Below are 16739 nucleotides of genomic sequence, written 5' to 3'. Positions count from 1 at the left end.
AGAGGGTGTCAGATCCCCTGGAACTGGGATTGTAAGGGGTTATTAGCCATCATGTGGGTGCCAAGATCCAGACTGGAGTCCTCTGCAAGAGCAGCAAGCATGGATAGTTGTTACACCTCTCCTGCCTCACCTATACATTAACAAAGTCTACAGAATATCACTTGGAAAGAATGTAAGTGTCCATTTATAGATGCTAACTAGACAATTAAAACTTCACAACAGCCTTATGCAGTAGGGTAGAAGGAAGAAGAGAAGCATGAAAAAGAATTCTCAGCCAGGCAGTGGTGGCGCATGCCTTTAATCCCAGCACTTGGGAGGCAGAGGCAGGCGGATCTCTGTGAGTTCGAGGCCAGCCTGGTCTACAAAAGCATGTTCCAGGATAGGCCCCAAAGCTGCAGAGAAACCCTATCTTGAAAAACAAAAACCAAAAAATAAAAAACTCACAATATATTCAGGTTATGTTATTAACTTCAAAACCAAAGTATAAAATAATTTTATATATAATTCTATGGAAAGATATTTATATATAATTTTAGAGAAAAATATTTCCTACTATATTAGAAAAAGGAAATTAAAACATAAATAAATTAATTGCTTCTTTTGGAAAGAGATATAGAAAACATAACCAAGAAATTAGATAATAATGTTTAGCTATTAAGTGGAAACACAGCGTGAGAGTTTTGTGAACGGATATAGCTTTGACTTTCAAGCCATGTATTTTACTTATTTAAAAAAGAAAAAGCAGCAGGCTAGAGCGATGGCTCAGCAGTTAAAAACTCTTGTTTCTAGAGCTGGCTCCCAGTGGCCTTTCCCTCCTGCTCCAGGAAATGAAGCTGTCTTCTGGCCTCCACAGGCACCGATGCACACACACGTGCATAAACCCACACTCAGGGCACACAAGTGCACTAAGTTGAAAATAGAACAATTTTTTTTTAAAGAAAACCATAAAGCTGGACATAAAAAAACAACAAATGGTATAATTAAAACCACATATAGAGCTGGGCATAGTGGTACCTGCCTTTAATCCCAACATGCAGGAGGCAGAGGCAGGAGGATCTCTGTGAGTTTGTGGCCAGCCTGATCTATAGAGTGATTTCCGGGACAGTCAGAGCTACACAGAGTAACTCTCTCTCGAAAAACAAAACAAAAAGCAACTGATGGAAAAGCAGATACAGACATTTGTCCCCTAATCTCCATGTACACACCATGGTACAAATACCCCCTCCACATACAGACACACACCATACATAGACACACAATAATAAGAGTAAATTGAAAAACAAAAATGTTTCCTTGGGATCCATAACTCCTAGTCTAGCTCAGGTTCAGGGGCAGATCACGTCTCAAGGGAATAAAGCAGAGAGTAACAGCCAAACCCCCAGTGTCCTCTTCTGTCTGGCACATAAGCATGTGCATAGAGTTCTCCACACATGCATGCACATCCACTACACACATGCTCACATCACACTCATAAAAGTAAGAAATGGAACTAGCCCACTCACTACTGTCTTTCCCTTTTCTTTTTGCAAGTTCATTTCAACACAGGGTTTCTCTGTGTAGCCTTGTCTGTACTGGAACTTCACTGTAGACCAGGCTGTCCTGGAACCAGAGATCCTCCTGCCTCTGCCTCTGCCTCCTGAGTTCTGGGATTAAAGGCGTGCACCACCACTCCCGGTCATCTAAACAATTATGTTATCAAGAGCTATGATGCTCCTTAACCTGCATAAACAGTAAAAAGCATAATTCATAAAAGGGACGCACCAACAAGAGGGCACAGTGGACATGCTTAGAATCCCAGCATTCAGGAAACTGAGTCAAGAGGATCATGAGCTCTGAAGCCAGCCTGGGCTACAGTGAGACCCTTTCTGAAACATAAAACACAGACCCAAAAAGGGGGCATCCTGACACTTTTGTGTAAAGATTAAAAACTCCTAGGAAACAGAATTATTTGTTAAAAATAAATAATGTAGCACAAACCATTTCTCTTAGAGGCCCAAAGGTGAAAAAAAATGCAAAGTTTATTAGATTTAGAAATCAAAGATGAATTGGTATAATTATGATTACATAAAGAATCCAGCAGTTAGAAATGAAGTCTATTTAGATCTAGCTTGAGAGTCTCAGGGCAGAAGTAACTTAGAAACCACATTAAATCTCCAATTTGCACGAGTTTTCTCAGAGAACCAGATAGACCATTGTGTTGCCAATATCCGTGCGTAGCCCGTTCTCAGTGAGGTGAACTTTCTTGCTCTCTAGGTCCACATGAAAAACGGCACTCTCAGAAATGAGCGTCTTCTCACTGTGTTCCCTCCCAAGGACCGGAACGCGTCGAGGCCCCAGCAGAGGATCGTCAAACCGCATCAGTTTCACTTTGGAAAGATCTATAGCAAAAGAGATCACCAACATGAGTATCTGCATATAGTCACTGACACAATCTCATAACAGCCAAAGACAGGCATTTTCATCAGATTCTTAGGACCCGGCCTCAGACGCAAAGCTAGCATCTTGTAAACTTCATCCCCTCCCAGCTTTATACCTGAACCAAACAGTCAGAGCGTCTGTGTAACACATCTGAACACCAAACCAAGAGGGAAGAAGAATAGTGTTCTTTTTTAAGTGCTAACCTACGGTTTACATCACCTTTACATGCTTCACCAAGCCTCTGGTGCTCTGGACGCACTCTGCTGGTGAAGGACCTTCTCTGAGCTATTTTTGGAGGAGTCATGATCACTGTGAAAAGCAGGACTACCTATTTCTTCTGTTGTTCAAGAGACAAGAAGTGCTTATAGCACAAGCTGGTGAGAACCAGGAAGAGAAGGAGGGGGTAGAGAGAGGGGCAACTTTGAGATGAGCTCTAATCTGACTGGCATCTGGTCTACTGTTGTGCAACCTCGTCATACAGCTCCTCACAAACAAAAACACAAAACAGCAACCCAAAATCAAACAAGCATTTATCCTATGGATAAATTTATGATTCAACAATCTAATCAAAAAAATTATTTAAGCAGGGGCTGGAGAGATGGCTCAGTGGTTAAGAGCATTGCCTGCTCTTCCAAAGGTCCTGAGTTCAATTCCCAGCAACCACATGGTGGCTCACAACCATCTGTAAAGAGGTCTGGCGCCCTCTTCTGGCCTGCAGGCATACACACAGACAGAATATTGTATACATAATAAATAAATAAATATTTTAAAAAAAATTATTTAAGCAATTCTGAGACTTTCAACATCAAACAATTTTGCTTATATACGGGGAAAACACTGACACAAATGCTCGTCCTAGGTCTATGTCATTCCGAGCAGTGTGGTCAGCTATGCTTCACCTGCCCCTCCCCAAATGACATTTCCTACATTACTTCCAAGCTTTTCTAAAATGATCACTGGGTGGTCTGTGAGCTACATCCCCCTCATGGCGTCTCAAGAGGACAAAGCTTAGCTCTATAAGGGATAAGAGATCAAAGAAGACATTAATGCGGCTGGCAGTCATACCCAGAGTACAAGTCTTCCAGGCATTCTGCTCTCTCTGGGAAACAAAGACTGAAAGGCAGCAAGTTTAGAGAAGAGCTCTCAGGGCTTACAGAGCAATTACCTGCATCTGCCATAAAAGCAAACCCTGCCTGCGAGTGTTGCGAGTTTCTGCTCCAAGACAGAGCGAGAGCCCTGAAACCTCAAACAGGAGAGACAGCAGTCTTCCGCAAGCCTTCATCTTGTTTGGGCGGATGTAATCCATGGTAACAGCTATTGCAGTTTCACCGGAACATCAGTGGCACCAAATATTTTGCTATAGAAACTGTAACAAGTTCTGCCAGCAGGTTTTATACATTCACTGCAGCTCTCTCTCACAGTCTCCCCTCATCATCTCAACCAATTCTAATTCAAACTATTTCAAAGAAACCTTAACACTCAATAAGCCTTCTAAGTGACAAAACGCATTTGCTTTCATGTTTTGCCATGTGGTTCATTACTGCCAATAAATTCGTAGCGTTTTCTTAGTGGCCTTCCTATCTATTCTTATCCTAGATCTCTCTCATCACTGAAAATGTTGAAATTTAAGCCTGCAACTACACAAGATTTAAGGCACTTAGAGAAAAGATAAGAGCGACTGAAAGTCCCTGGGGACTGGTAATATGAAATGCAGTCTCTCACCTCCGAGTTATTAGTTCATATGTGGCATAGGTGTGAGTGATTTAAAGTCATTATCATCAAGAGTTGCTCAGTGGCCTTTGTGGAGGGAAATGATGGTTTGAGCGAGTTTCTCCCAGCCCTTGATCATAATCACCCTCAATACAATTGGCACTAATTGGACTGCTCGCTGGCCAGTGCAGCAGACAGACTATGAAGTGTGTTGTTGAATTGAACTGTTTTTCTATCCTACATACTCAATATGCTCAACCCTCATACATATCAAAGGAACACGAAGGCCCACGGGAAGTATCAAGGTTAGATCCCTTCTGGTAATTCTCACACAAATATCAATTTCGAACTTCACTAATACATCTATCCATTTTCCAAATTTATAGCAGCTACTAACACGAAACTTAAAACTGATTCATACTCACTGGATATATTCATAGCTTGTAAAATAAAGAGATAAGAACGATATCAGAGGCTCCATGAGAAAAGGCAACAAATAGACAGTAATGCCAGCACAGTTCTGAGGAACCCAGTAAGTGCACTGAGTACCTTTAATAGGAATGCTGATTTAACATCTTTAAAAAAAAATTGCCAGGCAGCGATGGTGCACAACTTTAATTCCAGCACTCAGAAGGCAAAGGCAGGCTAATCTGAATTCAAAGCTAGCCTGTTCTATAGAGCCAGTTCCTGGGTGGTCAGGGCTATACAGAGAAACCCTGCCTGGAAACCCCCCCTCCAAAAAAATAAATAAAAATTATTACATTTATTTATTTTGTGAATCTTTGTGTATGCATGCCATAGCACACATGTGTAATTCAGATGACAATTAGGTTTCTCTTCTTCCATGACAAGATAGGGACCAAGGTCATCAGCTTAACAAGTGCCTTAGCTCACTGAGGCATCTCATTGCCCCCAATTTAACACTTCGCAATACAATTTTCAATGCAGAAACACATCCTCTAGTATACCACAACCTCATAATAAGATCCCATGAGTTCCCACAAATACCGGTTTTCTTTAAAAGCCATTCTAATGGCTTTAAGGACTATGTGTTCTTCCTATTAGAACATTTGCTGAAGACTGAACAAAAGCAATACAAATATGAAGAGACAGAACATGGCTTCCTAGATATTCATACTTTCAAATTTTCAAGTCCTGCTTATTTGCTCCAAAAGCATATGTACCATTCTGTGGTATTTCACCGGGAAATAAATGCCTATATGAGCTAGAGAGATGACTCAATGACTAAGACACTGTTGATCTTGCAGAAGACCCAGGTTCAGTTCCCAGCACCACACCACCTGTAACTCCAGTTACAGGAGATCTGACACCTCTTTCTGGCCTCCATGGACACCTTCACTCACATTGTGAACATCCATAGACTCAGACACATACATACACACATAAAATAAAGAACAAATCTTTAAGAACATGGATGAATCTTGGAAAACTGGTCTTTTATTTTAAAGATTCGATATGTTGTATTAGTAAGCTTTTGTGTGTGTAGTATATGCATGTATGCGGGTGAACTCATATGTGTATGTGAAGGTCGATGCTGAGTGTCTTCCTCTGTCACTCTCCACCTTATTATTTATTAAGAACCTGGAGCTTGCTGTTTCAGCTGGACTGGCTGGCTACCTGAATGCCATCTGTCTCCCCTCATCCCCTCAGCTTTGGGGTTATGGTACATGTTACTGCACCTGGCTGGTTTTCTTCGATTTGGAATATTGGTGCTGGGATCCAAACCCAGGTCTCACATCTGTGCAATAAGCACTTTACAGACTGAGCTGGCTTCTCATGTCAGCCCATGGGAGACATTTTGCTTAGTTAAAGGAAAACTGCTGCTGGGCAAAGTAGCCCATGCCTGTAGTTACAGCTACTCAGGAGGCCAGGGAAGAAACTGCTTCAGTCAGGTCAGAGCTGGACAAGAGTGAGAAGTCATGTCTTCACACACACACACACACACACACACACACACACACACACACACACACACACGCAAGCTTACTAATACAACATATCGAATCTTTAAAATAAAAGACCAATACTACTTCTGTGAAGTACCTAGAATAGGTGGGACAGTGAAGAATGGTCAAAAAGGACTATAAGGAAACAGGAAGAGGCAACAGGTTACCCAAACTAACACATTTTTGATTGCTATCAAAAAGAAAAGAGGGCCAGCAAGATGGCTCTGCAGGTACAGGTGTACACAAGCCTGATGACCGAAGTCTGACCTACATGTATGTGCACTGCACGTACGTAACAAGTAAGAGTCATTAAAAATGAGATCTAACTCAACGGGAGATCCCTTGCCTAGCATGTACAAGAACCTAGATTCAAACCTAGCACTGCAAAGAAATGAATACATAAAATTAAATAAGAAGACCAATCCTGGGGGCACACATTTGTAATTCCAGCAGTTAGGAGGCAGAGGCAGAACTGCCACAGGTTCAAAGCCAGCCTGGTCTACATGGCAAGTTTCAAGTCATCTAGGGCTTCATAGTAAGAGTCTGTCTGAAAATAGACAATGAGGGAGAAGAGATGGGAGAAATGGGAGAGACAGATGTCACCTAAAAGATGAACATCAACATTAGTCGGTCTTTATAATCCTGAAGAAAAGTCCTAGAGACACACTAAGCTGCCTCTCGTGTCCACTCCTGGACCTGGCTAGAGTGATGGGTCATTTTCACTAACCTGACAGCATTAAAAATCAGGGGAGCACAAATCTGGATATGTAAGGGCATTTCCATAGACGTTCAGCTGAGGAGAGAAGTCCGACTCTGAATGTGGGCGGCACTGGCCCACGGACTCGGGTCCCAGGCTGACTCAGAAGGAGAACGGAGGGAAGACAGCTGAACATCAAAGGCTCTCCCGCCTGCTTCCTGACAGCAAGTGTCCTGTGACCAGCGCTTCAAGATCCCGGGCAACGGCCAAGTGCTAGCCTCACCGCCAGGTCTTTGCCACTATCCTCTACACCCTCAAACTGGGAGTCAGATCAGTCTTTCCTCTCTCAGGTTGCTTCTTGTCAGGTATTTTTTCATAGCAACAAGAAAACTAACAAATACACTGGGTACTGAAAAGGAAGGCCACAGCACTGAGAGGCAGAGGCGGGCAGATCTCTGTGAGTTTCAGGAAATCTGGTCTACATAGCAGGTCTCAAGCCAGCCAGGGTTGCCTAGTAAGACCTTCAGGGGAGGGGAGAGGGTGTTTATATTGAATTTAATCACAGAACATATACTTCTAATCTAGATCAGAAATTGAGATTGTATATGTATTTTGCCTAGAGAAACACAGTTTAAAAGAAAAAAACCAGAAGCTTTGGAATCCAACAGTTTGAATTCTAGGCTTGAGATTTTCCAGCTGAGTAAATTTCCCTTTGTGAACTTCTATTCCACTAGCTATACAAGGGGGATGAGGATGACGATGACAATGATGATAATGACGATGACGACGATGATAGTTATGTTGAATTTGTAAAAGGATCAATACGCTAATGCATGGAGGATCTCAAAACCTCATTCTAATTCTCCTCTTTCCCTAGGAAGAGACCCAGCTGGACAACTTAGTCTAGAATAGTAAGGGTATATGTTTCTAAATTTGAATTACCTCTAAAAGACATAAATCACTTGTTGTAATTTAGAACCAGACAGGATACTGAAAAAAATATCCAATTCAAAGTACTCACAACATTGAAAGAGAACCAGCTAGGCATTTACGTGACACAAAGTTACCAAACTACCTAAGCCCAAGCAAGACCAAAAAAAATCTAGGTTTCCAGTTTGGGGCTCAATTCTCTTCCCACGGTGTTACACAGTTGTCGGAAGAGCTCTTTCTGTCCCTTCTACTTACAACTCATCAATACATGAGCTTCTGCTATGTAGGAGCTTCAAGGGAAAGATTTTACCTTTGATTCCTCGGTCCATTTTCATTAAGCGTCTGATTATGGAATCACAGCTGTCTCCTTGCCTGACATCAATTCTGGCTGAGAAGTGGCCATTGGATGGCTGGGGGTTTACTAGGAAGATTGACACACCAGGCTAGGAGAGTAAAGATATAAGTTATGACACATTAAACTTGAATACTGCCAAAAATAAGGGCAATCTCTACTATATTTTCAATACCCACTAAAGACATTTCTAATTCTGCATAAAATCATGACAAGACACGACAGAAAAACTGTGTGAGCTCATGTTTCCACTCAGAGGCCTTGGGAAACAGACTACAGCTGCATGTACCAACCCTGCTGACAGACTGTAACAATAACAGCATTTTCTCTCCCATGACTACCATCGCTTGTTCAACCTCTCTACTGCAGGTCAGGCACCGCAAGAAACACTTTATAGACATGGCTTCCATCCCCCAAGGGAACATTACAGCTCTATAAAGAACACTATTTTATTTACTCATTTCTGTGGGCCAAATGACTGCATTTCTGCAAGCCACAATGCATGACGATGAGAGAATGATCACAAAATAAACTCAGAAGGTCTCCATGAATATGATTACCCTACTCTTCCAAAATAAACCACTATTTTCAATTAAATATGGTCAAAGGAACAACATTCCTAAGTGCTCTATTAGGATATTACGGAGTCATAATTGTAGTACAAATCTGAACGGATTCTTGGAGGCTAAACAGCATCTGTAAGACTTTAACACTTCTACCAAAAAATAAGAGGTAGGAGACAATTCTAGCATTAAGTTGATGAACCTGCCTGGTCTAAACCAAAAAGCAAAAAAGCTTGCACAACAGCTAAGTAGGCGGAATAGGACATTCGAAAGTTTTGTCACTGTTTAAAAGTTTTACCCTTTTTTTTTCTTTCTTTGAGTAAAAATCAGGTTCAGAGCTGGGCGGGGGTGCATATGCCTTTAATCCCAGCACTCGGAAGGCAGAGGCGGGCAGATCTCTTTAAGTTTGACGCTAACCTGGACTACAGAGTAAGTTCCAGGACAGCCAAGGCTATGCAGAGAAACCATGTCTCAAAAACCAAAGAAAACAACAACAACAAAAAAAAACCAATAAAACAAAAAACCCAGGTTCAGAACATCTTACTTTGTTTTTTAAATTACAAATAATAAACAATACTACCATACAATATAACTAGTACTGCACAAGCCAGAGCAACAGAACACCTATGTTCTGCCCCATTTCTAACCCTTCAGATTCACTTCCTTCCACCTATGAACGACAGGTGCTGCTCTTGTCTAAGCCTAAGAGGCAATGATTCAATATGGCTTCTTCAACTTACTTCTGTTCTGAAAACATTAAGCGGCTTCCCAGGACAACAGTCTTCCCTGACTTTATCTTCTGCTTCAGAGGCAAACTTGACTTCTATATGTTCTAGCTAAATGGATGGGGAAACAAAAGTCATGAGTAGCACTTAGTATGACAAATTACTCACCACTTCATTTCATTCATCTCAGCTTCTCCACTTAATATGAAATGATCTGCACAATTTTATTGTTTTCCTTATAAATGTTAAATGAAATCTACAATCTGTTATCAACATTCATCTTAGCTGTTTCATGGCATTGTTCTTTACACAATTGTGTCACTTTCTATACCAGAATCTGGCTCTACCCAGCAGCATGAAAGCTTCCACCTAAACAACAGAAGCTCCAAAGTTTATCATTTCAGATGCCACATAAGCAGAAGAATAGCTCAGTAATATAACACACTGCAGGTTTCTGAATAGATGACTCTGAGGTGTGTGCCTACTGTCCACATGAAAAGGACCAAAAGGAGTTTCTGACCTACATATGAACATTTGGAGATATACACAATACAGACGTCTACTAATCCTGGACTTCATGATCCACAGGCCTAGCCAGCATAAGGCCTGGGGTCAATCACCAGTGGCAAATGAGCAGGGATAACGAATAAAACAAATCCTCACATAGAACTCTCCTTCAGCTCTGTGGTCCTGCAACAGTCCTCAGTCGCTCTAAACCTACGTGGTTTCAGTGTCTTCACTATCATTAGAACCACATTCTGAGTCTTCCAGCAGTATTCTCAAGCAAATTAGTTTTCCTTTTGCCTCAGCTAAGGGAAGGCATTTTTAGATTCCGTGTAAGCTGTGACTGAGAATGGTCCGGGACCACAGATGATAATTAAGTCAATTCTGTAACTCTGAGATCTGAAACTGGGACAAAAACACGTGCATGGGTTCTCCTAAGTGCTTTAAAGATAATCCAGAGAGAATCCCGAGCTACACGCAGCCCATGTGTTACATATAAGGTAACTGATAAATGAGTAAGGTGACAGATCATTCATTCTGCGACTTTTATATCCACTCATCTACTTTCATCTGAAAAACATTTAATATATATTTAGTAAAAGTTCTAAAGATTGAACATGATGTTTATGAAACGTATCCTAACAGGCTGTAGAGTTGGACTGTAGTTTTATAGGAAACCACAGTAACTAGCTATACAATTCCTGGCCCTCTTACCTCAAGAGAATTGGTTAGGTAGACTATATTCTCCGTAAGTACTGCCTGCTCATCAAATTCCAACTGTAAATCCAAGACTCGAGGCCCTTTCTTCTCCATATTTTCCTAAGAGCCAAATGATTTTGAAAAACAAAATCATATTAAAAACATGCTTAAAAGAATCTGTCATTAAGTAATCAATCATTGATAAGAAATGTTTACATTTCATCAGGTAAAGGAAAGGCTTTTGACTCAATGGGTTTCCCTTATCTATGTTTGCTTGTTAAAGAAATTACCTGCTCAAAATAATTACCATGTAAAATAAGATTTAAGGAAGTACTGAAAACACTGGAAGGTATGGGATTTTCAGGCACTGAAAATAAACACGGTTTTAAAACTGTGCATTTAGATGACTTATTGTACAAACCACAGAAATCAAAGAAATTTACGAAAAAAATCTCTTTAGCTAATATTTTTTTAATTTTCCAAGAAAACAAGTATTAAAAATCCCAGAGATAGGCCTACAAAGCTTAGAGAAAAACTGACACTATCATACTATCTAGGTATTCAGATAATCTTGTCATATTCAAAAAACAATTTCTTAGGCTTTATTTTCTTCAACATTAAATACTTGCTACTCAGAACATAACCTTAGTGATCCTACTTAGTAAGTACAACTCCAGTTGTGTAACACAATGTGTTAGCTTCCTGGGAAAGTGGCCCCACATGATTCTACTGTCCTCTGCTTTAGGTTACCAACTGCAGTCGATTGGTGCCTTTACACAGGGAGTGAGAGTTACTGACCTGTGTGCACTGCAGGTGCACACCTGTCCTTCCCCCATAGGGACACAGCACAAAGGCAGGGGCCAGTGCTGCTCCAGCTTCCCAACCCTCAGAACCACAAGACAAAGGAACTCCTAGTGTCCATACAAATGGGTAGGATGCTTGCCTAACATGGACAAAGCACTACATTTAACTGCCAACATCATAAAAAGAGAAAGAAAAAAAATTATCCAGTCTGTAGTAACCTGTTATGCAGAAAAAGATGGACTAAGAGATCACCTAAGTTCTGTTTCCTTTCCCACAAAAGTACTAGAAAGGCAATTTCTTTGGAAACAGGCTCTTGTGTAGCCCTGGATGGTTTTGGGTCCTTGAAATTCTTATCCCCCTGGGTCCACCTCACAAGTACTGGAATTATAGGTGTGCACCATCGCATCTGATTTAATGTGGTGCCTGGGATCAAACCCAGACCTATGGACATGGTAAGCAAGCTCTCTACCACATGGCCACATACCCAGCTCAAGAAAGCCATTCTCTTATTCTCACACCATCAATCACTTCAACATTTGCAAACCACTCATGTTTTGCTTGGCAAATCAAAAATATTATTTAAGAATATATTACTTCTGGAAGTGGACACATGCCTTTAATCCCAGCATAAAGGAGTAAGAGGCAGGAGAATCTCTTAGTTTGAGGTCAGCCTGGTCTACAAAGCAAGTTCCGGGACAGCAAGGACTATACAGAGAAACCCTGTCTCAGATTAAAATGGAGAGAGAGAGGAGATGAGTGGGAGAGAAAGAGAGAGGCAGAAGCAGGTAGATCTCTGTGAGCTTGAGGCCAGTCTAATCTATATAGAGTTCTAGGTTAGCCAGGACTACATGGTGAGACCCTGTATCAAAAGAATTAATTAAAAAAATAAAAGAAAAATCTAATACTGAGATCCTAAAGAACTCAACTCTTTCATAACAAAGAACTCACTAGCCTACTGCTCTAACCACTAACCCAAACGTAGCCACTGTCGCTGCAATACATGCAGCTCAGCTAATCCACAGAAATGGAGACATGTCAGAGGGACCCACTGACCCCAAAGAACACATTTCTTGCCAAAATCGTAAAGGGAGAAGGGGAGAGCACAGGAATAAATCAGTGCAGCAATTCTAAGCCTAATTTTCTTCTGGAATACACATTTTAATATTTTCAGCAACCCTGCAGGTAAATTCAAAATCTGACTGTTCATGTCTCAAAACCACTGACTGAAGAGTGCTATTTTAGCATGTCACTGGGGGAGACTGTGAAGGCTTTTCCCTTTCCCTCTTCTGTCCTAGCTAACCATTTCTCAAATGGTCACAGCTATCCAAAGTCCATACTCACTTACCTTAATCATGGCAACAAACGGCATAACTTTCTTCATATATTTCTTCAGTTCTGGCAAATTGCCTAGTTCACAAGCAATGACTTTGTTATCAGGCAATTTTCCACCATTGGCCTAAAAATGGGAGCAGGAGAGGAGTGTAAAGAGAAGCATTTAAAAGATGATATGAGACCACGGGTCTGCCTGCAGGAACTGTGCCAGCTGCAGAAGGCGGCTGCTGGAGGAGGTGCTCAGCCCAGCACCATGAAGGGTAAGTTCAGTGGCTGATGCAGAAAGACCCTCGCTTCTGAACAGAGGCTTGGGAAACACACGTGCAGTGCACTGAATATTCACCTTTCCTAATGAAAGCAGCCCCTCCTGGTAAAAGGCTGATGCTCTCCAGTTCAAAGACCTTCATTTCACCGGTCAGGTTAAAATGGAAAGCAATACATTTCATTCACAAAACATTATATATGAAGACTTCGGGGGAGACTTTTCCCCTTAATTAAGTGTGTGAGTGAGTGTGTGTATGTGTGTGTGTGTGTGTGTGTGTGTGTCTGTCTGTCTGTCTGTGTGCACATGAAAGCAGGTGCCCATGGAGCTGAGAAGCATCAAATCCCCCTGGAGCTACAATTGCAGGCAGCTGTGATCTGCCTGACATAAGTACTAAGAACCAAACTCAGATCCTCAGCAAGAGCCATCTCTCTAGCCCTGAAATATGACTGCTTTTGAATACTCTCCTGTTGGGGGAAGAAAGATTCCCTAGTTTCTGAGGTCAAAAATAATATCATTTCTATCTATTCAAAATAACACACACAAAAAAAAAACAGTTGTCATAGATCACCAGTGGACAGGTATGTATATGGTGCACAGACATATATACATGCAGGCAACAACTTAAAATAATAAACTATACGTATTATAATCATACAGATAAAAATATTAAAAAGAAAGAAAAGTAGGGGCAAGAGTAGTAGCACACCTTTAATCCCAACACTCAGGAGGCAGATGGCGGGGCCTCTGTAAGTAACTGGCTGATCGGGAGGATAAGCCATAGAGATGTTGGAGGACTGAGGAAATCGAATAGAGAGGGACAGGAAGAGAAAAGGGGGGGCAGAGGAAAATTTCCAGGGCTTTTGGATTGCAGAAAGCACGGAGAACAGGGTCAGCCAATCACCGACTCTGTCCTTGATTCGGGTAGCTTTCCTGGCACAGTAGATTGACACTGAGAACAATCCTCCCGCAAGAGTAGTAAGGGAGCTCAACATCACCTCAAAGTGGCTTCGCAGGACGGACAGGGTGATGTGCTGCCAGAGAGGGTAGTTCTTTGCCACGTAGATAGTGCAGTGGGAGGGCCTCTGTGGTGGCTGTTTGTCAGTCTTCTGCACAGGAGAAGAAAAAACACATTGGTTCTTATGTAAACCAAAGACGAGAACACTCAGTGCCTAGACAACCACAGTGACAGGTGGAAATGCATCCTTCAGACCCTTAACAGCTAAAACATACACGCTACAAACCCTCAAACAGTTAGAACATACATCCTTCAAACCCTTAAGAATTAAAACATACATTCTTCAGACCCTTAGGAGTTAAAACATACATTCTTCAGACCGTTAAGCAATTGGAATATGTACGTTTCAGATTCTTAGCAGTGAGAATATACATGCTCCAGAACTATGTCCGCAGTATACGCAGCAGTACCCATTTTAATCACTAGTTTGCTATCTAACCACATACTGTAAGAAATAATCTTTTTTAAAAACTGGGCTAGAGAAATGGCTTGGCGGTTGGGAGCACTGGCTGCTCTTCCAGAAGACTTGGGTTCAATTCCCAGCACCTACATGGCAACTCACAACTGTCAGTAACTCCAGTTCCAGGATAGCCAACACCCTCACAAAGGCATACATGCAGGCCAAAACACCAATCACATAAAAGAAATAAATTATTTAAAAAAAAAAAAACTGTTTAGAGGATGACTTCACCTTTCCTTTAGCTGGCATCATATAATTCTTGAGCCGTAACCTAAGGTCATGTGCTACTTCCATGAGATACTGTGAAGAACGGATCAAGGATTCATCCACCGGGCCTGCCACAGGCCATGAGGCATTCATAATTGAATCAGGCTTAAAAAAAAAAAAGATTGAGTGAGATTAAACAACACTTGCTTTCCAGGCCTTGCTTACAGTTTCACACCACGGCTACCATCTGGAATTGTGTGCCCCGAGTTCAAACCTGACTACACATAGCACACTTCTACAGTCCCTGATCTAATGTTCCCTGGAATTCAAGCTGTGAAGTCTGACTCTACATTCTTAATTAGCATCCATTTGTACAAGCATATTAATACCCACACACATATGCTCACTTTCAAAGAAAATTATGTAATGTTAATTTGCCTAAATTTAATCATTATTATATAAATTATGCATGCTCTCGGTTTTTATCCTATTAATACGTCCAACACTAACAGTATGGCTATTCGGCATATAGATCACTAGCACAGTTCCACGCATGCTCATAGACTGAGAAGCACAAACGCATGGCTAAGGAGGCTGGAGAGGAACATGAATCAGAGCAATCTACTGATCTGCAAGCCTAGGAGATTACTGAATTTATCTTCACACTATGAATGTGACATAGCATCCTTGACACGCAGCCCTATATATCCCAGGAGTTTTATATAAAACAAGAGCATTTATGTAAACATACCCTTATATCTTTGTTCATAATCACCTCATTCTGTTATTTCCAGCTCTCTCTAAAGTATTTCCACCTTTTTTTGTTACACATGCATTCGAATGTACATCTGAACATACACAAATGCAGATGGGAATTAAATAGTAGACAACATGCATACGATCACATTGTTAACATTTAAAACCCAGCGATGTACATACCTTTCCCAGCAGTGTCCAGACGTGCTCACACAAATGTGGACAGAATGGAGCCAGAAGGATTGTCTGAACTTCAATAAACCGAAACACAAGTTCTCTGTGCATCCCTTCTGTGGCCAGTTCACGGTATTTATCTTTCGCAGCCTATACAAAATTTCAAATGGTTTATCACTGTCATCATCTTCTTTAAAACAAAGACAAAATATTCAGTTTCTTGGTTTTAATGCATTAAGTCTTATTCTTTTTAAAAATTCCACAATAAGTTATTATAAAAGTTTCATTTTATTTTTAAAACTCTACAGTATAAAAACAATATTTTATCCAGAGAATATTATGTCTTTATATTAACGATTCTCAAGAAAGAAGGCTGGAAATGTAGCTGAGTAGCAAGAATGCATGCCTAGCACATGCAAGGCCCTGGGTTTAAAATAAATCAAAAAAAATGCTTCAATTTTCTTGACTGCAAGAAAAATAAAGAACAAAAGTCTCAGAATTTTGCTTGTCTACCTGGCTTAGGGTCTGCGACAGAGCGTTCCAGTGCACCCTAAGCTTGCACTGCCTCTATTTTTACAACCACACTCTTTGATCCAGGCTAACCTCAAACTCACAGCTATCCTCCTGCCTTAGTCTCCCAAGTACTGGGAATATGAGCATGAGCCCTCTATGTTCATATTTTTTTAAGGCATTTTAAGGCATGTTTATGTCAGTGAGGCATAAAGCTAGGTCTCTGAGCTGTTTTATAAGGTCGGGCTTTGAGCAGTGCCCAGAGCAACACTAATATAAAGGGCTATGAAGGCAGGATTTCTACACTCAGCACTTGGCCTTATTTAACCACATCTGAAAACCAAGTTACATAAATCCCAATGTGACATTTTACAAAACTGATTGAGCTACATGTGGCTCTTGAAATGTCAAACTTGGAAAAATACTGACACCTTGTGGAAAAACTCAGAAAGCATTTGCTTTTATGTTTATGGCTTTTGTCTTTGTATTTATCAATTTACAATGCTTTTGTGTATCAGGGCACGGTGGTACAGACCTAAGTGGAGGCAGGAGGACTTCTTAACACTCATGGGTAAAATAACAGCAGAATTTCCTATGCTAAGTAGATGTCACAGACACAATGTCAAAGAAAGCTACTTTAAAACCACAGTT

The 16739-nt window shown here is 41.0% G+C and overlaps 1 protein-coding gene across 1 annotated transcript in view; it reads right to left on the bottom strand.

Moving 5' to 3' along the window:
- Positions 1-2000: 2000 nt before the first annotated feature.
- The window catches only part of Lars1 (leucyl-tRNA synthetase 1), a 54442-nt gene continuing 39703 nt past the window's right edge, over positions 2001-16739 (bottom strand). The window contains exons 25-32 of the mRNA XM_075968758.1: positions 15588-15728; positions 14673-14813; positions 13962-14072; positions 12715-12825; positions 10581-10685; positions 9378-9473; positions 8033-8165; positions 2001-2378 (exon numbers count right to left, since the gene is read on the bottom strand). Coding sequence (XP_075824873.1) covers positions 2173-2378; positions 8033-8165; positions 9378-9473; positions 10581-10685; positions 12715-12825; positions 13962-14072; positions 14673-14813; positions 15588-15728 — 1044 coding nt within the window. The 3' untranslated portion in view covers positions 2001-2172. The remainder of the gene's footprint in view (positions 2379-8032; positions 8166-9377; positions 9474-10580; positions 10686-12714; positions 12826-13961; positions 14073-14672; positions 14814-15587; positions 15729-16739) is intronic.

This window comes from Microtus pennsylvanicus, chromosome 4 (genome assembly GCF_037038515.1).
Source record: "Microtus pennsylvanicus isolate mMicPen1 chromosome 4, mMicPen1.hap1, whole genome shotgun sequence".
Taxonomy (NCBI): Eukaryota; Metazoa; Chordata; class Mammalia; order Rodentia; family Cricetidae; genus Microtus; species Microtus pennsylvanicus.
Note: the sequence above shows the minus strand (reverse complement) of the source record. Positions and strands in the feature narration are given on the sequence as shown.